The sequence below is a fragment of the Symphalangus syndactylus genome, chromosome 17 (genome assembly GCF_028878055.3).
Source record: "Symphalangus syndactylus isolate Jambi chromosome 17, NHGRI_mSymSyn1-v2.1_pri, whole genome shotgun sequence".
NCBI classification, from domain to species: Eukaryota; Metazoa; Chordata; class Mammalia; order Primates; family Hylobatidae; genus Symphalangus; species Symphalangus syndactylus.
This window is the reverse complement of record NC_072439.2, coordinates 27,212,029-27,230,147: the sequence shown is the minus strand read 5'-3', so window position 1 is coordinate 27,230,147 and position 18,119 is coordinate 27,212,029. Positions and strand designations below refer to the sequence as shown.

The following is an 18,119-nucleotide window of genomic DNA, read 5'->3' as shown; positions in this document are numbered from 1 at the left end:
CAGAACAACCAGGGAGGGCAGGTTCGTGGCTGCTCCTCCCGTTGGCAGCGCCTCAAACCTCAAAACTCCCGCGGGCAGGCCCGCGTGTGTGCGTGTGAGCCTGCATGTCCTGAAAATCCCCCTGCAGCCTCACACATCTGGGTCCCCTAGCCATGCATATTCATGCCCCAGAGCAGTAAACTCAGGTCAGCTGCTCGGAGACAGTGAATCGAGTTCTTGAAAGCTGACCAAGCCCGTGACTTCAATAAAATGAAGACGAAGCTGTCTTTTCTCCAACTCCTGAGCAAAGTCTCATAACACTTGAGGCATTTTTGTTTTTTTCTGAAAGGGACAAAAGAAACGGGGGGAAGTCAGCTGTAGGACTGGTGTGGAGAGGTTGTCTATAGTTCTTCCATTGCTGTAGAAATCGTGATTTGTTTCTTGTATCCTACCTACTCCCTTTGTTAGTTTCCTCAGCCTCAGGAGAAGTGGGTATCATTTGCAATATTCTTTCTTTTGCATGTGGTCCCTGTTGGTGTAACATGCTCTTCCATTTTACCCTTATCGTCCTCCCATTTGGTGATGTTCCTCCGCTCCCCTCTCCTCCCCAGAAAAGAGCGGATTCCACATGTGCCTTCCTAACCCTCCTTTCTGTAACTTCCATAAAAATTGCCCCTTTTCCGGGAGCGGTGGCTCACGCCTGTAATCCCAACACTTTGGGAGACCGAGGGGTGCGGATCACTTGAGGCCAGGAGTTCGAGACCAACCTGGGCAACATGGTGAAACCCTGCTTCTACTAAAAAAACAAAAACAAAAACAAAAAACAAAAATTAGCCGGGCGTCGTGGTGCGTGCCTGTAATTCTAGTTGCTCTGGAGGCTGAGGCATGAGAATTGCTTGAACCTGGGAGGCAGAGGTTGCAGTGAGCCGAGATCCGGCCACTGCACTCCAGCCTAGGTGACAGAGCAAGACTCTGTCTAAAAAAACAAACAAAAAACCGTTTTCCCTTCCCTAGTAGCTCAGGGGCATAGTCACTCCCTTGCACAGCCTGAGGGCAGGGGATGGGGTGAGAGTAGCTGGGCTGGGGTGGCCCTGGGAAGAGGATATCAGAACAATAATACTTGACTGCCCTACCAACCTAACCGCCTCATAGCCTCTCAGGACTCCAGTCCAGTGAGGGACACTGTTTAGGGCTGAAATGTGTTCAAAATTTATATGCGAGTCAAAACTGCGAATATCTCAGAATGTGACTGTATTTGAAGATAGGGCCTTTATAAAGAGGTAATTAAGGTCAAATGAGGTCACATGGGTGGGCCTTAATCCAATCTGGCTAGTGTCCTTTGAAGAAAAGGAAATTTAGACAGACAGAGGATTTGTGTACACGGAGAAATGATATGGCGAGAGGGAGGCGATCCGCAAGCCAACCAAAGAAGCCTCGGGAGAAATTGAACCTGCTGGCACCTTAGCCACCCAGTCCGTGATATATTATTATGGCACACGAATACAGGTACTAAGGAGGTCTGTCCAGAAGTCAGTCCTGAAGTCTTGCTTCCTCGTCCATGACCTGGGAACTCTCCCTCAGGATGTTACTGGCCTGGCACAACTTTTTTTTTTGTTATATTCCAGGTGATCTTGTTCTTTGAGACAAGAACCTATACCCAGTGAAATTTCCCTGTTGCTGAGTCTTTATTTCTACCCCTCTTGTTTGATTTTTCAGTTTTGTCCTGTGTAAGATTCCCATATAAAATAGAAGACACTCATTTAAATTTGAATGTCAGATAACAGTAAATAGTTTTTTAGTATGAGTACAACCCAAATATTGCAAGGGACATACTTACATTTAAAAAATTCTTTATCTGAAATTCAAATCCAAGTAGATGTCCTGTATCTTTTGTCTGATAAGTCTGCCAACATTACTTTAGAGGTGTGTCTTTAATATCTTTACACAGTGGTTCTCACCTTAGAATCAGCTAGAAAACTTTTTTTTTTTTTTTTTTTTTGAGTTGGAGTTTCGCTCTTGTTGCCCAGGCTGGAGTGTAGTGGTGTGATCTCGGCTCACTGCAACCTCCACCTCCTGGGTTCAATCGATTCTTCTGCTTCAGCCTCCCAAGTAGCTGGGATTACAGGCATGCGCCACCACACCTGGCTAATTTTGTATTTTTAGTAGAGACCGGGTTTCTCCATGTTGGCCAGGCTGGTCTCAAACTCCTGACCTCAGGTGATCTGCCCGCCTTGGCCTCCCAAAGTGCTGGGATTACAGGCATGAGCCACTGCGCCTGGCCAAAACATTCAAAAGATACTGATGACTGGATCCCTCCCTGGGTGATTCTGATTTTATTGGTCTGAGGTCTGATCTGGTAGACAGGGTTTTTTAATGCTCCCAGGTGATGTTAACGTGCAGCGGAGCTACAGAAGCACTGCAGGAAGGGACAGGTATTAACTAAATGTTCACAGCTATTTCATTGTTGTATTTAAGCTCCCTTAAGCTTAAATTCTTTGGGTTTCTTGTTCCTTTGTTCTGCTAAAAATGTCATCTTATCACTCATCTTATTGCTGAGCCCAGAGGCAAAGGTCAAACAGATCATCGAAAAATACCCTTTTAGTATGTGAAATGGTCATCTTATTTCAGGTCAACTGAGCCCATAGAGAGATGTCAAGAGCTGTAATATTGATACCACCGCAGCAAATGACTTTCCATCCAGACACTTTAGGTTTTATAACAAATAGTGCAACTGGGCACCCTGGTAAAAGATTTACCTTTTACCATTACTTTTATTACAGACCACTGCTCAAGAATGTAGGATCCGTTTTAAGCATACTGCAAGAGGATTTGAACATAATTTTGTTCAGTTCTTCCAGACCCTGACTATCTGTCCTTTTTGACTATTAGTTGGCATTTATAGAGAGCCAAATCTTACTTGCTCCTCACTATTTACTGAAAAGTTAGATGATTCAGGTACTATGGTTAAAATCCATGGGGCAACACACCATTCATTCTGCTTGTGTAAGGGCCTTGTAATGGGGTCTGGTACTCAGTGTCACCATGAAGACAAGCCTTGCCGACATACACCTTCATAGTGCATGCTAAGGAGCTGTTGGCAGAGCTACAGCTGAGCAAGAGTCAAAACTAGATGAGAGGAAAATAAGATGCCTGTGACAAAAACACATTTTATAGAAAATGGTGCTGGTGGGTCAGCAGGTGACATTGATTAGTTAGTATGTCTCAGTGCAAAGTTCAGGGATGGGGATTCAATGTGAAAGGGCTTTGTTAAAAATGCCATCCAAATAAGGGTGTACACAATGGAGGTTTTGTGACTACCCCTTATTATCTAATGAGAAGTTACAGAAAACTGGAGTGGTAATTGGCAGTTGGGTGTCGACTCCATATAAGCTTTGGATTTGAAATCTTGGCTTTGGTGCTGCTTGGCACTGTGTCCATGGGCAACTACTTTACCTACCTGAACTTTTATCTTTTCATCTGGAAAAGGGCTTTCAGAATGGCAGAATAAAAACCTCTGAAAATCTACTCCTCCATACAAAGAAAATTCTGGCAAAAATTGCCAGAACCAACTTTTTCAGAACTCTAGAAATTAACCAAAGGACTGCAACAATCTGAGCAATGTGTATTCAAGAAAAATGGCTGAATCTCAATATAAATAGGGAGCTTTGTGACATTTTATTTTAAAGAGACAGGGTCTCTGTCACTCAGGCTGGAGTGCAGTGGTGCAATCATAGCTCACTGCAGCCTCAAATGATCCTCCCACTTCAGTCTTCTGAGTAGGTGGGACTACAGGTGCATGCCACCATGCCCAGCTAATTTTTATTTTTTATTTTTAGAGGCAAGACTTTGCCTCTAAAGTTGCCCAGGCTGGTCTCAAACTCCTGGGCTCAAGCAATCTTCTCACCTCAGCATCTTGAGTAGTCGGGATTACAGGCATGTGACACCTCACCTGTATGTAACATTTTTACTTGACCAGTCTCCTTACCCCTCTTTCCAGATCTGTGGTAGGCTCGAACACTTAACAGCTTCTCAACCATGACAGCTCTGAGTACCAGCAGACTAGCAGCCAACAGTGAGGCAGAATAGCTTTGCAGCCCTAGCAGACCTGTTTACAAGAAATGCTTTTTTTTTTTTTTTTGGAGACAGGGTCTCCCTCTGCTGCCCAGGCTGGAGCACAGTGGTGTAATGATGGCTCACTGCAGCCTCAGACTCTTGGGTTCAGTGATCCTCCTACTTCACCATTTCAAGCAGCCAGGACTACAGGTGCACACCTGGTTTATTTTTAAACTTTTTTTTTTTTTTTTTGAGACAGAGTCTCGTTCTATCACACAGGCTGAAGTGCAGGCATGATCTCTGCTCACTGCAACTTCTGTCTCCTCGGCTCAAGCGATCCTCCCGCCTCAGCCTCCCAAGTAGCTGGGACTACAGGTGCATGACACCACATCCGGCTAATTTTTGTATTTTTTTGTGGAGATGGGGTTTTCATATGTTGTCCAGGCTGGTCTCGAACTCCTGAGCTCAAGTGATCCACCCATCTTGGCCTCCCAAAGTGCTGGGATTACAGGCATTAGCCACAACACTGGCTAAGTTTTTTGTAGACATGGGGTTTCACTATGTTGCCCAGGTTGGTCTTGAACTCCTGGCCTCAAGTGATCCTCCCGCCTTGGCCTCCCAAAGTGCTGGGATTACAGGCATGAGCCATATACCTGGCCTACAAGAAATACTAAGGGGTGTCCTTCAGGCTAAAATGAAGGGACACTAGGGAGTAACTTGAATCCACATGAAGAAATAAAGAATGCTGGTAAAGGTAAATACACAGAAACCATAAAAGGCAGTAGAAATGTATTTTGTTTCTAATTCTTTTCTTCTCCCATATAATTTAAAAGACAACTACATAAAACAGTAATTACTAAACTGTTGACAGGCTTATACTGTAGAGAGATGTAATTTGTATGACAAATAGCACAGAAGAGAAGGAAGGAAATGGAAGTATATATTGCAGCTAAGTTTTTGTTTACTATTGAAATTAAGTTTGTATTAATCCAAACCATATTGTTTTAAGATATTATTGTAATCTTCAGGACAACCATTAAGAAAATAACTCTGTTAGGAGAGCAGTGGGGTCCTCAGTATGGATCCTTTAGGCAGCTCTGCTGACCCCACCCTTTCCTGAACCGCCCTTCTGTCCCAGAGGGGTCACCCTGACCCCACCCACCTTGCTGCTGGGCTTTGGACCCCAGTCTTGAAAAGGCCCGGCCGTGCTGGCTCTGCCCCTCGAAGGGGCTGTGAGCAAGGTAGGAGGGAGCTGGTCTCCTTTCTTGGGGCCCCACCCAGGACCTGAGCACCCCCTACCCCTGTGAGGGCCCCAGGCCTTAAGTCCCTGGGGGGCTGCTATGGGTTTGTGACTCCAGCAGAGCAGAGGAACAGGGCACTGGAAGTGAGCTCAGCATGTGATTCGGTGATGGACCAGGTTTGGAAGGGCCAGTGTACTTTTCATTGTTGTTGTTGGTTTGTTGTTGCACATTCCAGGATATCAGTATTTTAACAGGTTCTAAGTGCCTTTCTATTGTTAACTTATGTTTTCCCTCCTCTTGGCTCCATTGCTGTTAGCATAGAGTTTAAAAAAAAGAAATAAGCTCATGACTATAACAATATATCCTCCATGGGGGAGGAAGTTTATAAATAAACAATAAAAGTAAGTTGCAAAAAATAAAAATAAAAAATAAACAACAGGAAATCAAAATAGTATACTAGAAATTATTTCACACAAAATAAGGCAGTAATGGAAAAATAAAGGAGTAAAAAGACAAGACAGAAAACAAATAGCAAAATGGCAGATGTAATTCCTATTTTATCGTTAATCAGGTTAAGTGTATATGGACTGAGCATTTCAATCAAAAGGTAGAGATTGGCATAATGAATTTAAAAAAAAAGACCCAACTATATTTCTCTGTAAAATACACTTTAGATTCAAAAATGCAAACAGGCTGAATGTGAAAGGATGGGAAAAGATGCACTATGCAAAAAGTAACCAAATAAGGGCAGGAGTGGCTGTACAAATATGTAACAAAATAGACTTTAAGACAAAAATTGCTGGCAGAGACAAGGGATACTTTACAATTAAAAAAGGCCAATCCATCAGGAAAACAATTATAAACACAGATGCACCTAACAACAGAGCCCCCACCCTAAAATACATGAAGCAAAGACTGACAGAACTGAAGAAACAGCCAACTCAACAGTAATAGTTGGAGACTTTCATACCCTACTTTCAATAGTTGATAGGAAAATTAGGTAGAAGGTCAGTAAGAAAATAGAAGACTTGGGGCCGGGTGCGGTGGCTCACGCTTGTAATCCCAGCACTTTGGGAGGCCGAGGCAGGTGGATCATGAGGTCAGGACATCGAGACCACAGTGAAACCCCATCTCTACTAAAAATACAAAAAAATTAGCCGGGCGTGGTGGCGGGCACCTGTAGTCCCAGCTACTCGGAGAGGCTGAGGCAGGAGAATGGCGTGAACCCAGGAGGCGGAGCTTGCAGTGAGCCGAGATTGCGCCACTGCACTCCAGCCTGGGCGACAGAGCGAGACTCCGTCTCAAAAAAAAAAAAAAAAAAAAAGAAAATAGAAGACTTGGACAGTATGATGAACTAACTAGGTCTAACAGACATCTACAGAACAGCCAACGACAGCAGAATACACATTCTTCTCATGTGCACATGGCATCTTCTCCAGGATAGATCGTATGTCAAGCCACAAAACAAACCAATATGTTAAAAGGATTGAAATCATACAAAGTATGTTCTTGGATCACAATAGAATGAAATTATTTCCTCATCTGCAAAAAATGACAACATCTACCTGAGCAGACGATAAAAGAATTAATCCCAAGTAGCCAGCATGGGGCATAATAAACTTTTTTATTATGAGATACTTTGTTTATTGTAAGAACAGATTACATGTATGCTTTCCTTTGCCTCATGACTAGCGTGTGGCAAATGATGGGTTAACTTCCTCCTTTTAAATTAGAAAAAAAATTAACCATTTTCAATTTGTGGCAGATTATAAAATTGATAGTGTTATAGTTTTGAGAAAATGCAGTATCACAAGCCCGATGAGACTACCACCAATATGACTAAAAGCTGAATGTAGGACTACTTTAGAATACAAACTGGCAAATTTATAAATTGCCCTGTGTTTATAAAACAAGATAAATGATTATGGATCTAGCTGAATTTTCCTTAGCAATAAGCCATGAGTGTTCATTCATATGTTTGACTCTCTTCATTTTACACCAGAGAGGCAAGATCAGGTCACATTCTTTTTTTTTTTGAGACGGAGTCTTGCTCTTTTGCCCAAGCTGGACTGCAGTGGCACTATCTCGGCTCACTGCAAGCTCCGCCTCCCGGGTTCCCGCCATTCTACTGCCTCAGCCTCCGAGTAGCTGGGACTACAGGCGCCCGCCACCACACCCGGCTAATTTTTTCTATTTTTAGTAGAGACGGGGTTTCACCGTGTTAGCCAGGATGGTCTCGATCTCCTGACCTTGTGATCCGCCCGCCTCGGCCTCCCCAAGTGCTGGGATTACAGGCGTGAGCCACCGCGCCCGGCCAGGCCACATTCTTATGAGTTAATTCTTCTAGTCAAGGAAGAAAGCTTGACCTTATACTGTCTTAAAACAGATCTTAGTTCAGATTATCTATAGCTGCTTTCGTGGAACAATAGCTGGTTTGAGTAGCTATGACAGAGTCCAAATGGCTCATAAAGCCTAAAATATTTACAATTGGGACCTTTACAGAAAAAGTTTGCAGAACCATAACCTTAAGAACTAAATAAATAATCCTTGGGTGGCGCTGGCAGATGATATTCCAGGAAAGACACTGAAGAAAACATGCAGTCATCCTTTTATTTCCAAGTTTGCATAACTTTCTTCAATATGGCCAATCTTGTTTCATCTGTAAACCCATCCCCTCCCTTCCCTTTATTACTTTGAAGCAAATCCAAGACGTACATTGGTAATATTTTATCTACAAATATCTAAGTCTATTTGCATTGTATTTTAAGGCATGTAATACTTATGATAGCATTTATCTTTTTTTGCAAATATGAGAACCACCACACTGCTAATTTTCCTTCAAATTCTACGGTGCAATTGGTAGATTGGCCAAATGTTCTCTGACTTGTATTTAAAAATGATAAGAATGAGCTGGGTGTGGTGGCTTACACCTATAATCCCAGCACTTTGGGAGGCTGAGGTGGAAGCCCAGGAGTTTGAGGCCAGCCTGGGCAACATAGCGTGACCCTGTCTCTACAGGCATGGTGGCACATGGGTGTAGTCCCAGCTACTTAGGAAGCTGAGGCAGGAGGATCACTTGAGTCTAGGAATTTGTGGTTGCATTGAGCCATGTTTGCACCACTGTACTCCAGCCTGGGCAAAAGATCAAGACCCTGTCTCAAAAAAAAAAAAAAAAAATCCCAAAATGAGAAATTTAATTTTTTCACCCAAGACAGTAATAGTAGAAACTTCACAGTTCTCCAGAAATTTCTCCCAACTTTTTTTTTCACTGACCAAACTCAATAGGGAGGTAATATCTAATTCAGAACTGCTGAGACCACTATTTTCAGGTTTTACAGTTATTTAGTTTAAATCAAAGATGTTTGGTTACTAAGCCTACACTTCCTGTAGTGTTTAAAGGGTATGAGGTGACTCAGCTTGGGACATTTTGCTGCTGTAACTTCACATTTCTCTCACTTTCATGTCAACCATTCCTACACCCCCACCCACAATTCTGAATGAGCTCACCTACTATTACTTTATAGTGATTAAATTTGCAAATATCAAATTTTAAAAAGAGGATTAAAGAAAAAGCTCAGATTTGTATGCCCCTTTCAGGGAAGGGCTGTCTTTTAGGTCTGCATTCAGACCTTCCAAAGCCCTGTCCATGGCCCCACTTGCATCATCAACAAACTGATCCGACCCAGTCCCTGGAAGACAACCGAGGTGCACACTGCCCCCACCTTGTGCTCAGTCATACTTGGAATGTGTCCCAGGCAGCCTAATTGAAATCAGTAAAGCAAAAAGGGTTAGCTAGCTGGAGGATTTTGTCAGAAGTGAAAGACAAGAGACTGAAAATGTAGGGTATGTACTGAGTGAGCAGCAGTCTTTTCAGGGTTCTAATGATAGAGAACACAATTAAAAAGGCAGACTAATTGCTAGGAAATGTAATTCATTCTTTGGCTTGTCATTTAAAGGAAACAACTGGGATGGCAATAAGTAAGTGTGAAGTATTTTGTAGATAGGGATTTTTTTTGAGACAGGATCTCGCTCTCTCACCCAGATTGGAGTGCAGTGATGCGATCGTGGCTCATTGAAGGCTTGATCTTTCGGGTTCAAATGATCCTTCCACCTCAGTCTCCTGAGTAGCTGGGACTATAGGTGCGCACCACCACATTTGGCTAAGTTTTGTATTTTTTTTGTAGGGACTGGGTTTCATCATGTTGCCCAGGCTGCTCTCAAACTCCTGAGCTCAAGTGATCTGCCCACCTCAGCCTCAAAGAGGTTAGGATTAAAGGCACGAGCCACCATGTCCAGCTGAGATTTTTAAATGAGAATTTTTAAATATACACACACAATTTAAAAATGGTCTTATTTTCCCTAACACTGTTAAGTTCTTTGGAATCAAAGAGCCACTTGACTGTACCAAAGGTCATAAGTAGTACAACATAGGATGGTCTTATCATAAATTTGTGGTTAAATTAGCGACCTTCGTTTTCCCCTTCTAGGCTCATAGCCTCCAAATGGCCATCACTTTCCTGGCTTAGTAAGGCTCATTACCAGCCGCAAGCAGCAGCAAAAGCATACACGTGAATGTAGGGATTATCAGTTCATCCCTGCATTACTGCTAAAAAACTGATTCTCCCATTTCAGTCACCCTACCACATTCCATATGGAAGATTATTTCCCACGTCAGAAGTGTATTTTCTCAATGCCATTTTCTCTTTAAAAAATTTACATTTTTAACCATTTTACTCCCAAACCCTGAGAGCCAGGTTCTCTATACCTTATTATTTGTTCATGGATCTGTGGGCCAGGAATTTGAGCAGGGCTAAGTGGGGATGGTTCTCTGCTCTATAATGTTTGTGGCCTCAAGCGGAATGACCCAAATAGCTGAGAGCTGGCTAGGCCTCTCTCTCCTTATGTTATCACCTGGAGGGAGTCATTTGGGGCCTCACTCCCAATGTCTGGGCACTGTGGTTCTCTTCCACGTGGCCTCTACTCACTCACTAATCTAGTCTGACATTTACAGGGTGACTGGCTTCCAAGAGTGAAAAAGCAGGTGCTAGGAGACCTCCAGAGATCTCAGCTCGGAAGTCTCAGAATGTCACTTCTGCATTTTATTAAAGCAAGTCACAAGCCAGACTAGACTCAAGGGGTGGGGAAACAAACTCCACCTCTTGATGGGAAAAGGAACACTTGCATACAGACATAGGAAGCATTGTTGGCAGCCATTTTGGGAGACAACTGCCACACCTTTCAAGAGCTAATCATGACAGAATGTTAGAAGACTCCTCCATCTTCCATGGAGAAGAAAAGAAGTCCCAATCTCTTGGTATCTAATCCAAGGATGGATTTTTCCATTGTTTTCCACTACTGAGTGGGGGAGAAGGAGGCAGCATCAGCATTAGGGTACGAGTGAAGGTGAACACAGCTGAGGATGTTTCACAATAATAGCATTCTAATATGACTGTCTTCCATTCTGTTCTTCCCAAGCTTCCACTTTTAGCTTGCTTTTGTGAATCAAGACCGTGGATCATTCAAAATAGTTTTTTCTTTTTCTTTTCTTTTTTTTTTTTTTGAGACAGGGTCTCCCTCTGTCCCCCAGGCTGGAGTGTAGTGGCACAATCACAGCTCACTGCAGCCCCAACTTAGGTGCAAGTGATCCTTCCACTTCAGCCTCCTGAGTAGCTGGGACTATAGGTACAGCTATAGTCACCACCACACCTAGCTGATTTTTATAGAGACGGGGTCTTGGTATGTTGCCCAGGCTGGTCTTGAACACTTGGGCTCAAGCAATCCTCCCCACTTGGCCTCCCAAAGTGCTGGGATTACAGGCATGAGCCACCATGGCTGGTCATTTAAAATATTTTGTTGGTATTATTTTACAGATTACTTTTAACTTCCTGGATTTTAGAACTAAGCAGAATTAGCATGCTCTGATGCCTTATCCCACCTGTCACAGTAACTTTTCTCTATAAAGTGGTACATTTTACTAACCCTTTGTAAGTACATACTTCAAATGCTTAAGCGATGAAGGGAAGTCTTGATTCTTACTGTCTTCAGCAAGATTAGGCTCTAGCCCTCTCACTTAAGAATACCTCTTGGGAGTAATTCTTTTCTCTGAATTATTCATGTGTTTGCTAATGGTATCCATGGTAGTTCCTCTAGAGGCATAGTTGAAATGTATTAGCCTTTACTGTTATTCCTGTGAAGGCTTATAGTGTTGGCATCCATTCCCTCTGGATTTTGAGTCAGTATTCACAGTTGATAACCTCACATTGAGCCATGATACTCTTTGTATCATTATCATTACCTGCTATAAAGAAACCAGACCATTACCTGATATAAAGAAACTTCACAGTGAATTCATAGAAAAGACAGAAAAAAGTTTTGCTGAATATGTCCTATATACATATATATAATATTTTATTTTAAAATGTCATTGAACATATACATTTCTTTAGCTTTTTCCAGGGGACATTGCACCTAAGTTTCAAAACACACAAAATAGATCCCCTTTACTAAACAGTTTTCATTTTTGGGTTACAAAAAAGTCAGTGTTTCACAATCACAAAGCATAAAGGTACATGGTTCTGAAACCATTTCCAGGCAGATTTCTCTCATTCACTGTACGTAGGGTAGTTTTGGAAACCCAGACCATGATCCATTCCTTACAAATGATCTCCACCACGGGCCTCCCTGGGTCTCCAGAAAAAAAATAAAGAAAACTGGGGGCAAAACAGGAGTAAAGTAATAACCTCAGGACTCAGGAAACAAACACACAATACTTGCGGGAGATCAGAAAAGTAGAGGACACAGGTTCTCCTTCAAGTACATCACAGTAGAAAACTACAGCACATTTACAGCCTTATTTGGTCACTGTCTACCTGGTTGCTACATGAACAAAACTTCACCTAAGACACAGAGGAAAAATTAAAGCTATTTACACAGATAACACTGTGGATTCGAAAGAGCAGTCCTCTGCAGACCGGCACTCCATCTGACAAAAGCCACAGTGCCCACGGAAGAGGCAAGTCAGGCTGCTCGCGTAGCGTCCTTTGAAAAATCCCAGTGTACAAACATGTGCCACGTCGCCACACAAAACCAAAGTCTGCTCAGAGAGGTGGGCTATGGTGGGCAGGCTGTAACCTTTCTCTGCAATTGTTAAGTCTTCAAAAATCTGAGTTCCTCACATAAAATTCTGTGCTGTGGCCAGAGCTTGTTTTACCATCTTCTTAGATTGGATCACTTTTAGGATCAGCCCGGTTGTTCTTTGCATAGACAATGACTCTCACAGCTTTCTCCAAGTGTCCCAGAAGCACTAACGTACTGAAAATAGAATCTCATCAAAGCTTAACATATTCACTCTGAAAACAGCGGAGCTGCTGGGTCGCTTAAGGAAAGCTGAGAACCTCAAACCTGTGGAAGGAAAACCAGTGACCACTTGTGGCCTTATAAAGTTGATTGATTGGCAGGTGAGGAAGGGGATATCAAGAGGAGAATCAGAATTTTAAAGACATGGGAGATTTGTCCCTAATGTTTTCATACTAGTGCTCTTGTTAAATGGAAAACCCTGCCTGAATGGGGAAGATCTGAGGCTAAATCTGGATCCTGGGACTCTCATTCTTGCCCACCATCATCTCCCTGTGGCTGTCATTGTTCCCTGGAAGTGAATGAATACTGAGAACACAGTAAGAGGAGGGTGGTCACAGGTGACTTCACAAAGCCTCATGGAGGTTAAGTTGTTCAAGAATTTAAAAAGTAAACACCCCAAATCCTCCAAAATGGAATACTGTGGAAAATAACTGAAATTTCCACTGCTTAAGGCTTTGTCCTATTGAGACAGCTGAGTACTTGGCCTAGCCCGATTTTCACCTTTCCTTTTACACCTCAAGAACAGCAGATAGGTCAGCACAACCACAGCAGAACACAGCCTCCACCTCTCTGACTGCTGACACTAGCTACAGGAATAAGGCTTTGGTTATCATCTAGCAAAATGCCACAGAGTACAGATGGACTGAGTTTGTTCTAAGGAAAGGAGTTTCACCAGATCGTCTGAAGAGGCCCAGCCCAGCGAAGAGATTTAGAGCAGAAAAGCCTTTCATTAAAGTAGCCACACACCCCTCAAGACAACCATAAAGACTTGACTAGGAAATCAAAAGCTTTTTATTAAACAAGACTTCCTCTGAGGCTATTCGAGCAAGTAGATTTGGCTATAAGTCAGATACGCAAGATTTCAGAACCATGTATAAATACGTTCTGTGGAATTTCAAAGTGTGCGTCCTTTGACTTTTCCAGGAATGCACCAAGGGCCAACCCGTTATGTAGACACAGTTACTGTTTTAGGACGGGGTGGCATGGGGCCTGGGTAAAAAAATAAGGCCAAAACTGAGTAAGCTCAATTTATAGAGCAATATCAGTGCTGGGCAGATCTGCCACGCTTCGTTTACATCATGTTTCCTACTTTTGATTTCTTCATCTCATGTATAGTCTTCCTCCCGTCCCCTAAACACAAACATGACTTTATCATCTTATAACTAAGATCTTTCCACTCAAGGGGGCGTATGAAAACAATTCCTGGATGCCTTTCTAACTAAAACCAGCAGGACTAAATGCTCAAGATTTTATAATATTTCGATTTAGAGGTTTCTAGAGTTTTTCCTGAGACGTGCCATAGCAGTAAATGAATTGGTGAATTGAGTAGAAGGTAGTTGTGACATCTACACCCAAATTCTTACTCTGGTGGCTTGAATAAAACTGGAGAAGCTCAAGGTAGGGCCCAGATAGAGGCCCACGAAAGCAAATAAATGAAAGATGGTGGGGACACAGGAAGGATCCCAAAGACAGCAGCTCAGGGTCCTCCACAGAAGACTTGCTCAGGTTTCCTACTTACACATGACTCTGAGCGCCAGGGCAGAACAGGGAGTGGACCACACTGCTGTCATGTGCTTGAAGGTTTTCCTACAGCATCAGACTCTGCCCAAAGCAAAGCATTTTTCACAAACTTCTCTCCACAGAGGTATCTGGGGTAGCTAAGATCTACTGCAGGAGGAAGAAACATGCTGTCAGATGAAGACAACTCCTGACAAGGCCGAAGTCCCCTTCTTCCCAGGCCAACACTTCCACAAACACCTGGTGGCATGAATTCCCACAGTATTTCACCTGCCAGACAGGGCACTGTCTCCACACCCTGGAACGAGTTCATTCCTGAGTAGGAGTTCATTCCAGGCCTTTTCAAATACAATACCGACAACTCCAGAAATGGCAGGTAATTTACTGCCCTGGAGGAGAAGTTTCTATCCTCTCCTCTGGGAAGAAATTCAAACAAATATGAGAACTGGAATTAGTTCTCTAGCATTCTGGGGGGTCACATCAGTGACCTTTTTCCTTTTTGGGTCAGAAGAGTGTTTTAATTACTCAAAGTTGCCAAAATGGTGCCAATACCTCAGTAGCTCAACAGGAAGACGACTAGGTAATTTTGTGGCTGTACAAGTCTGCCTAAGAGACAGAAGTGAGTTTTATAATCTACTTGGCCATTCCTCCCAGCAGAGAAGCAGCAGGTGGATATGGCATGCACTGTGCCTGCTGCTGCTGCTGCTCTTGTGGCGAACACTCAGATGTGGAACTGTAGAGGGACCTTGAGGAGCTGGGACACGATTCTTTAGAGAAGAGACAGGGAGCACAGCATGAGAATGGCCAGTCAACCCATTTCAAATTCTTTCTTTTATTAAAGTGTCCCCCTGGGGGGCCTTGCACAAAGATGATGGGGAGAGCAGAACTGCTGCTCCTTGACAGAACTCTGATCCTTACACTTTGTTTGGAGTGGGCTTGGGGACAGTCATAAGCCATGAAACGTGAATCCAAAATGGTCCCCAGATGAGCCATGGTGAACCAACAGATGCAAGGAACTTCTTAAACTGCTCTATTAAACACTGCTTTATATGTGTCCCCATGATACAGAAAAGTGGGATGGGGCCAGCCACTCCAGAAATGAAAATCCAGACTCTCACAGAGAACCCTTGAGCCACACAGGGAGACCACTAAAGACAACAGAGGAACTGCTGGTCCACAGAAACACTCATAGTTTCATGAAAACACACTGATTTGGTGAGAAAATGCAACTTGGGAACAAACATTACACAACAAAGACCCTCTGTCATGCAGGGCACTGGCCCAGATGCTGCCTGGGCTGTGTGGGCTAGAGGAGGTGGGGACAACCCAGCCTGGGTGGGACTTTGACACAGAATTTCCTCAGCAGGGTGTTGGAAAGTCCCAGGCCTGTTCTATGGATGGGGAAAAAAAAAACAGATTCAAGGAATGTCAAAAAAACGAAAAAAAAAAAAAAAAAAAAAAATCCCTGCCTCACTCCACCACTGCCACAAAAGAATAGAAACAGAGGAAAAAAAGAGAAGGGGGCGAGGGGCAGACGGCAATCCCTGAAATAAACCTCAGGCTTCCTAGAAGGTGGGCACTTACATTTTGAGGCATGACCCCCTACTTTCCAATGCAGCACTTTTTAACCCGTAGATAAGCTGGCAGCTTGACAGGCTGAAGAGTCCTCTGCCATTTACACCTGAAAATGGCTGCCCCAGCTACTCTAGATAAAATAAATATGATATATATATACCCCAAATAGTCAATGGCCACCTCGGAGGCCTATGAAAGGAACTGAAATACAACACTTGGTAGCAGCCTTTGTGTTTTGCTCTTGTTGAGTTGACTTGTTACTAAAGCAATGGAAACCAAAGGGTCATCTTGAAGCATAGCCTTTTGGTCATGAACTCCCCACTTGGGCTGGGGAGAGACTGCATCACTTGGAACTCAGCTGGGGCACTTCCCAGTTCCGTCCTGCCAAGAGGTATCCCAGCTTTCTTCCCCTCTGTCCTCCCAACCCCCTGGGCCATTTTCATGACAGCTTGTTTCCATGTATTAAAGGAATGACATATACAGAAATGTCGTCTCCTGAGCCCAGTCGGTCATTAGATATCCGCCATCCTCTGTCCTTCAGCACACCCCGGGCACGCATCACCAGGTCCTGAGCTGCCAGCGTGTACCTATGCAGGGGAGGCAGGAACGAGACAGTCAGTAGAGCATCAGACAGCAGCCAGGGTCAAGTGAGGCTGGGAAGCGGGAGGCATCACTACAGTTGTATAAATAAGTTTCAAATACACTTACAGTAAGAAAAAGACAAGGTCATCTTTTCCCAAAATGTAGGACACCTAATGTGAGATGACTGTCTACATGGTAGTGGGATAAGGCACTAAATACATTAGATAATGTCTTACGTTATTCACCTGCTCAGTCCTGTTTCGATGTTTTTGATTATATTAAGGGGAGTCTCAGTTTGCTGCTAGTATATCTCAAAGAGCTGCTCAAGCTCAGAGCTTTCCATGACAAGTGGTATCTAGCTTAAAAAGTACATGGGAAAAATCAGAACTTTTGTTTTCAATATATTTAGTTTTAGAGTTATGTTGCTTTTGTGACAAAGAATAGTCATTTTCTATTTATGGTAAAAATCATTTAAAATAAATTTTTAAAAGTGAGTTAAGGAAAAATATTAAAATTAATTCAACGTGGCATAAGCATATAGCAAGAATGTGAAGTTTTTTTTTTTAATTAATTTTTTTTTTTGGTAAATGACTGATAAGCCTTGGTGTGAGTGAGCTGCTTACTTGTATCACCCTCTCCTCTTGACCAATGTAAGTTCAGCAAGGGATCCCTTAAGAATTTGAAAATAAGATTGCTGAGATTTAAACTGTAAGCTTAAGGAGAAAGAATGACACTATAAGCTGATGGAAAGTATTAACATCTAGGAGAAAGACTAACTTGGGAGGTGATTTGGGTGGGTATGGGCCTGGGTTAGCCCTGAGGCATAAAAAAATGAGACAAAACATTGGCAGGTGTCTATCCAAACACTGACCAGAGCAGAGGGAGTCATAGTTGACAGCCTTCAGAGGAACTTAGTTCCACTGGCAGGGTCATATTTGGTGTGGGATGGACTATTTTCTTAGTCTATACCATTAAGCATATGATTCAGCTTTATTCTGATTTCGTGTTCACCAAAGAACCTCCTGATTATGATCTGCCTCCCTGTGTAGGCCTGCCTACAGGAAAGAATGAGCTAGTCATTTTTACTTTAAGAATATCCATCAGTTATATTTCTCTGCTTAAATGTCAAGTGGCATTTTGGTTTACAGATCAATCTTGTGAGCTTGGTTAAGGTGAGACCAACTCTGATAATGAATCTCTTTTTTGTATCTTGATTAAATCAGTTTCTGAACCTGAAAAGCTAAGAGCCAGACTGGTAAATCATCAAGATGATAAATGTCACCACATAAGTCCTCTTGGAAGCTAGCCTGTGGGCCTTTTACAAGGGACCACCCTGATATTGCTAGTGACCTTTCTCTACTTGGAATGTCTCAGTAGTCTCGCCCTCAGAGCTGTGAGTTATGGAATTCAGAACCCCAGAAGCCTCTCCATTTCTTTTGCTAAAATTCACAGACTTTCATGTTGAGAACTGCATCATTGTTACATTATTTAAGAACAAGTGCTCTTGCAAATGATCCCAGGATTGTGAAGATTCCAAGTTGTTCAGTCTTTGAGGATCAGGTCTATTTGTACAGCCCAGATAACAGACAGAAGTGTAACATACACTATAGCAGAAAGGATATTATAGTTAATACAAAATAAATACCTTTCCTTCTAGAGGATGGGGTAGTAGGTGAATAATTTTTTTCTATCTGTATTGAGAGAATTATCATCTTTGAGGCAGAAATCTTCAAGCTATTCTTGAGAGAAGATGCAAACAGTTCGTCCTGAGGTTCTCCTCCTCTTGAGATCAGGAAATAAACAAAGGCCTCCAAA

The 18,119-nt window shown here is 42.9% G+C and overlaps 1 protein-coding gene across 2 annotated transcripts in view; it reads right to left on the bottom strand.

Moving 5' to 3' along the window:
• Window positions 1-11,643: 11,643 nt before the first annotated feature.
• PPM1H (protein phosphatase, Mg2+/Mn2+ dependent 1H) overlaps window positions 11,644-18,119 on the bottom strand; it is a 305,954-nt gene continuing 299,478 nt past the window's right edge. For both annotated transcript variants that reach the window (XM_055251348.2, XM_055251349.2), the window contains exon 10: window positions 11,644-16,309. In XM_055251348.2, the coding sequence (XP_055107323.1) occupies window positions 16,162-16,309 (148 nt within the window). In that variant the 3' untranslated portion in view covers window positions 11,644-16,161. The remainder of the gene's footprint in view (window positions 16,310-18,119) is intronic.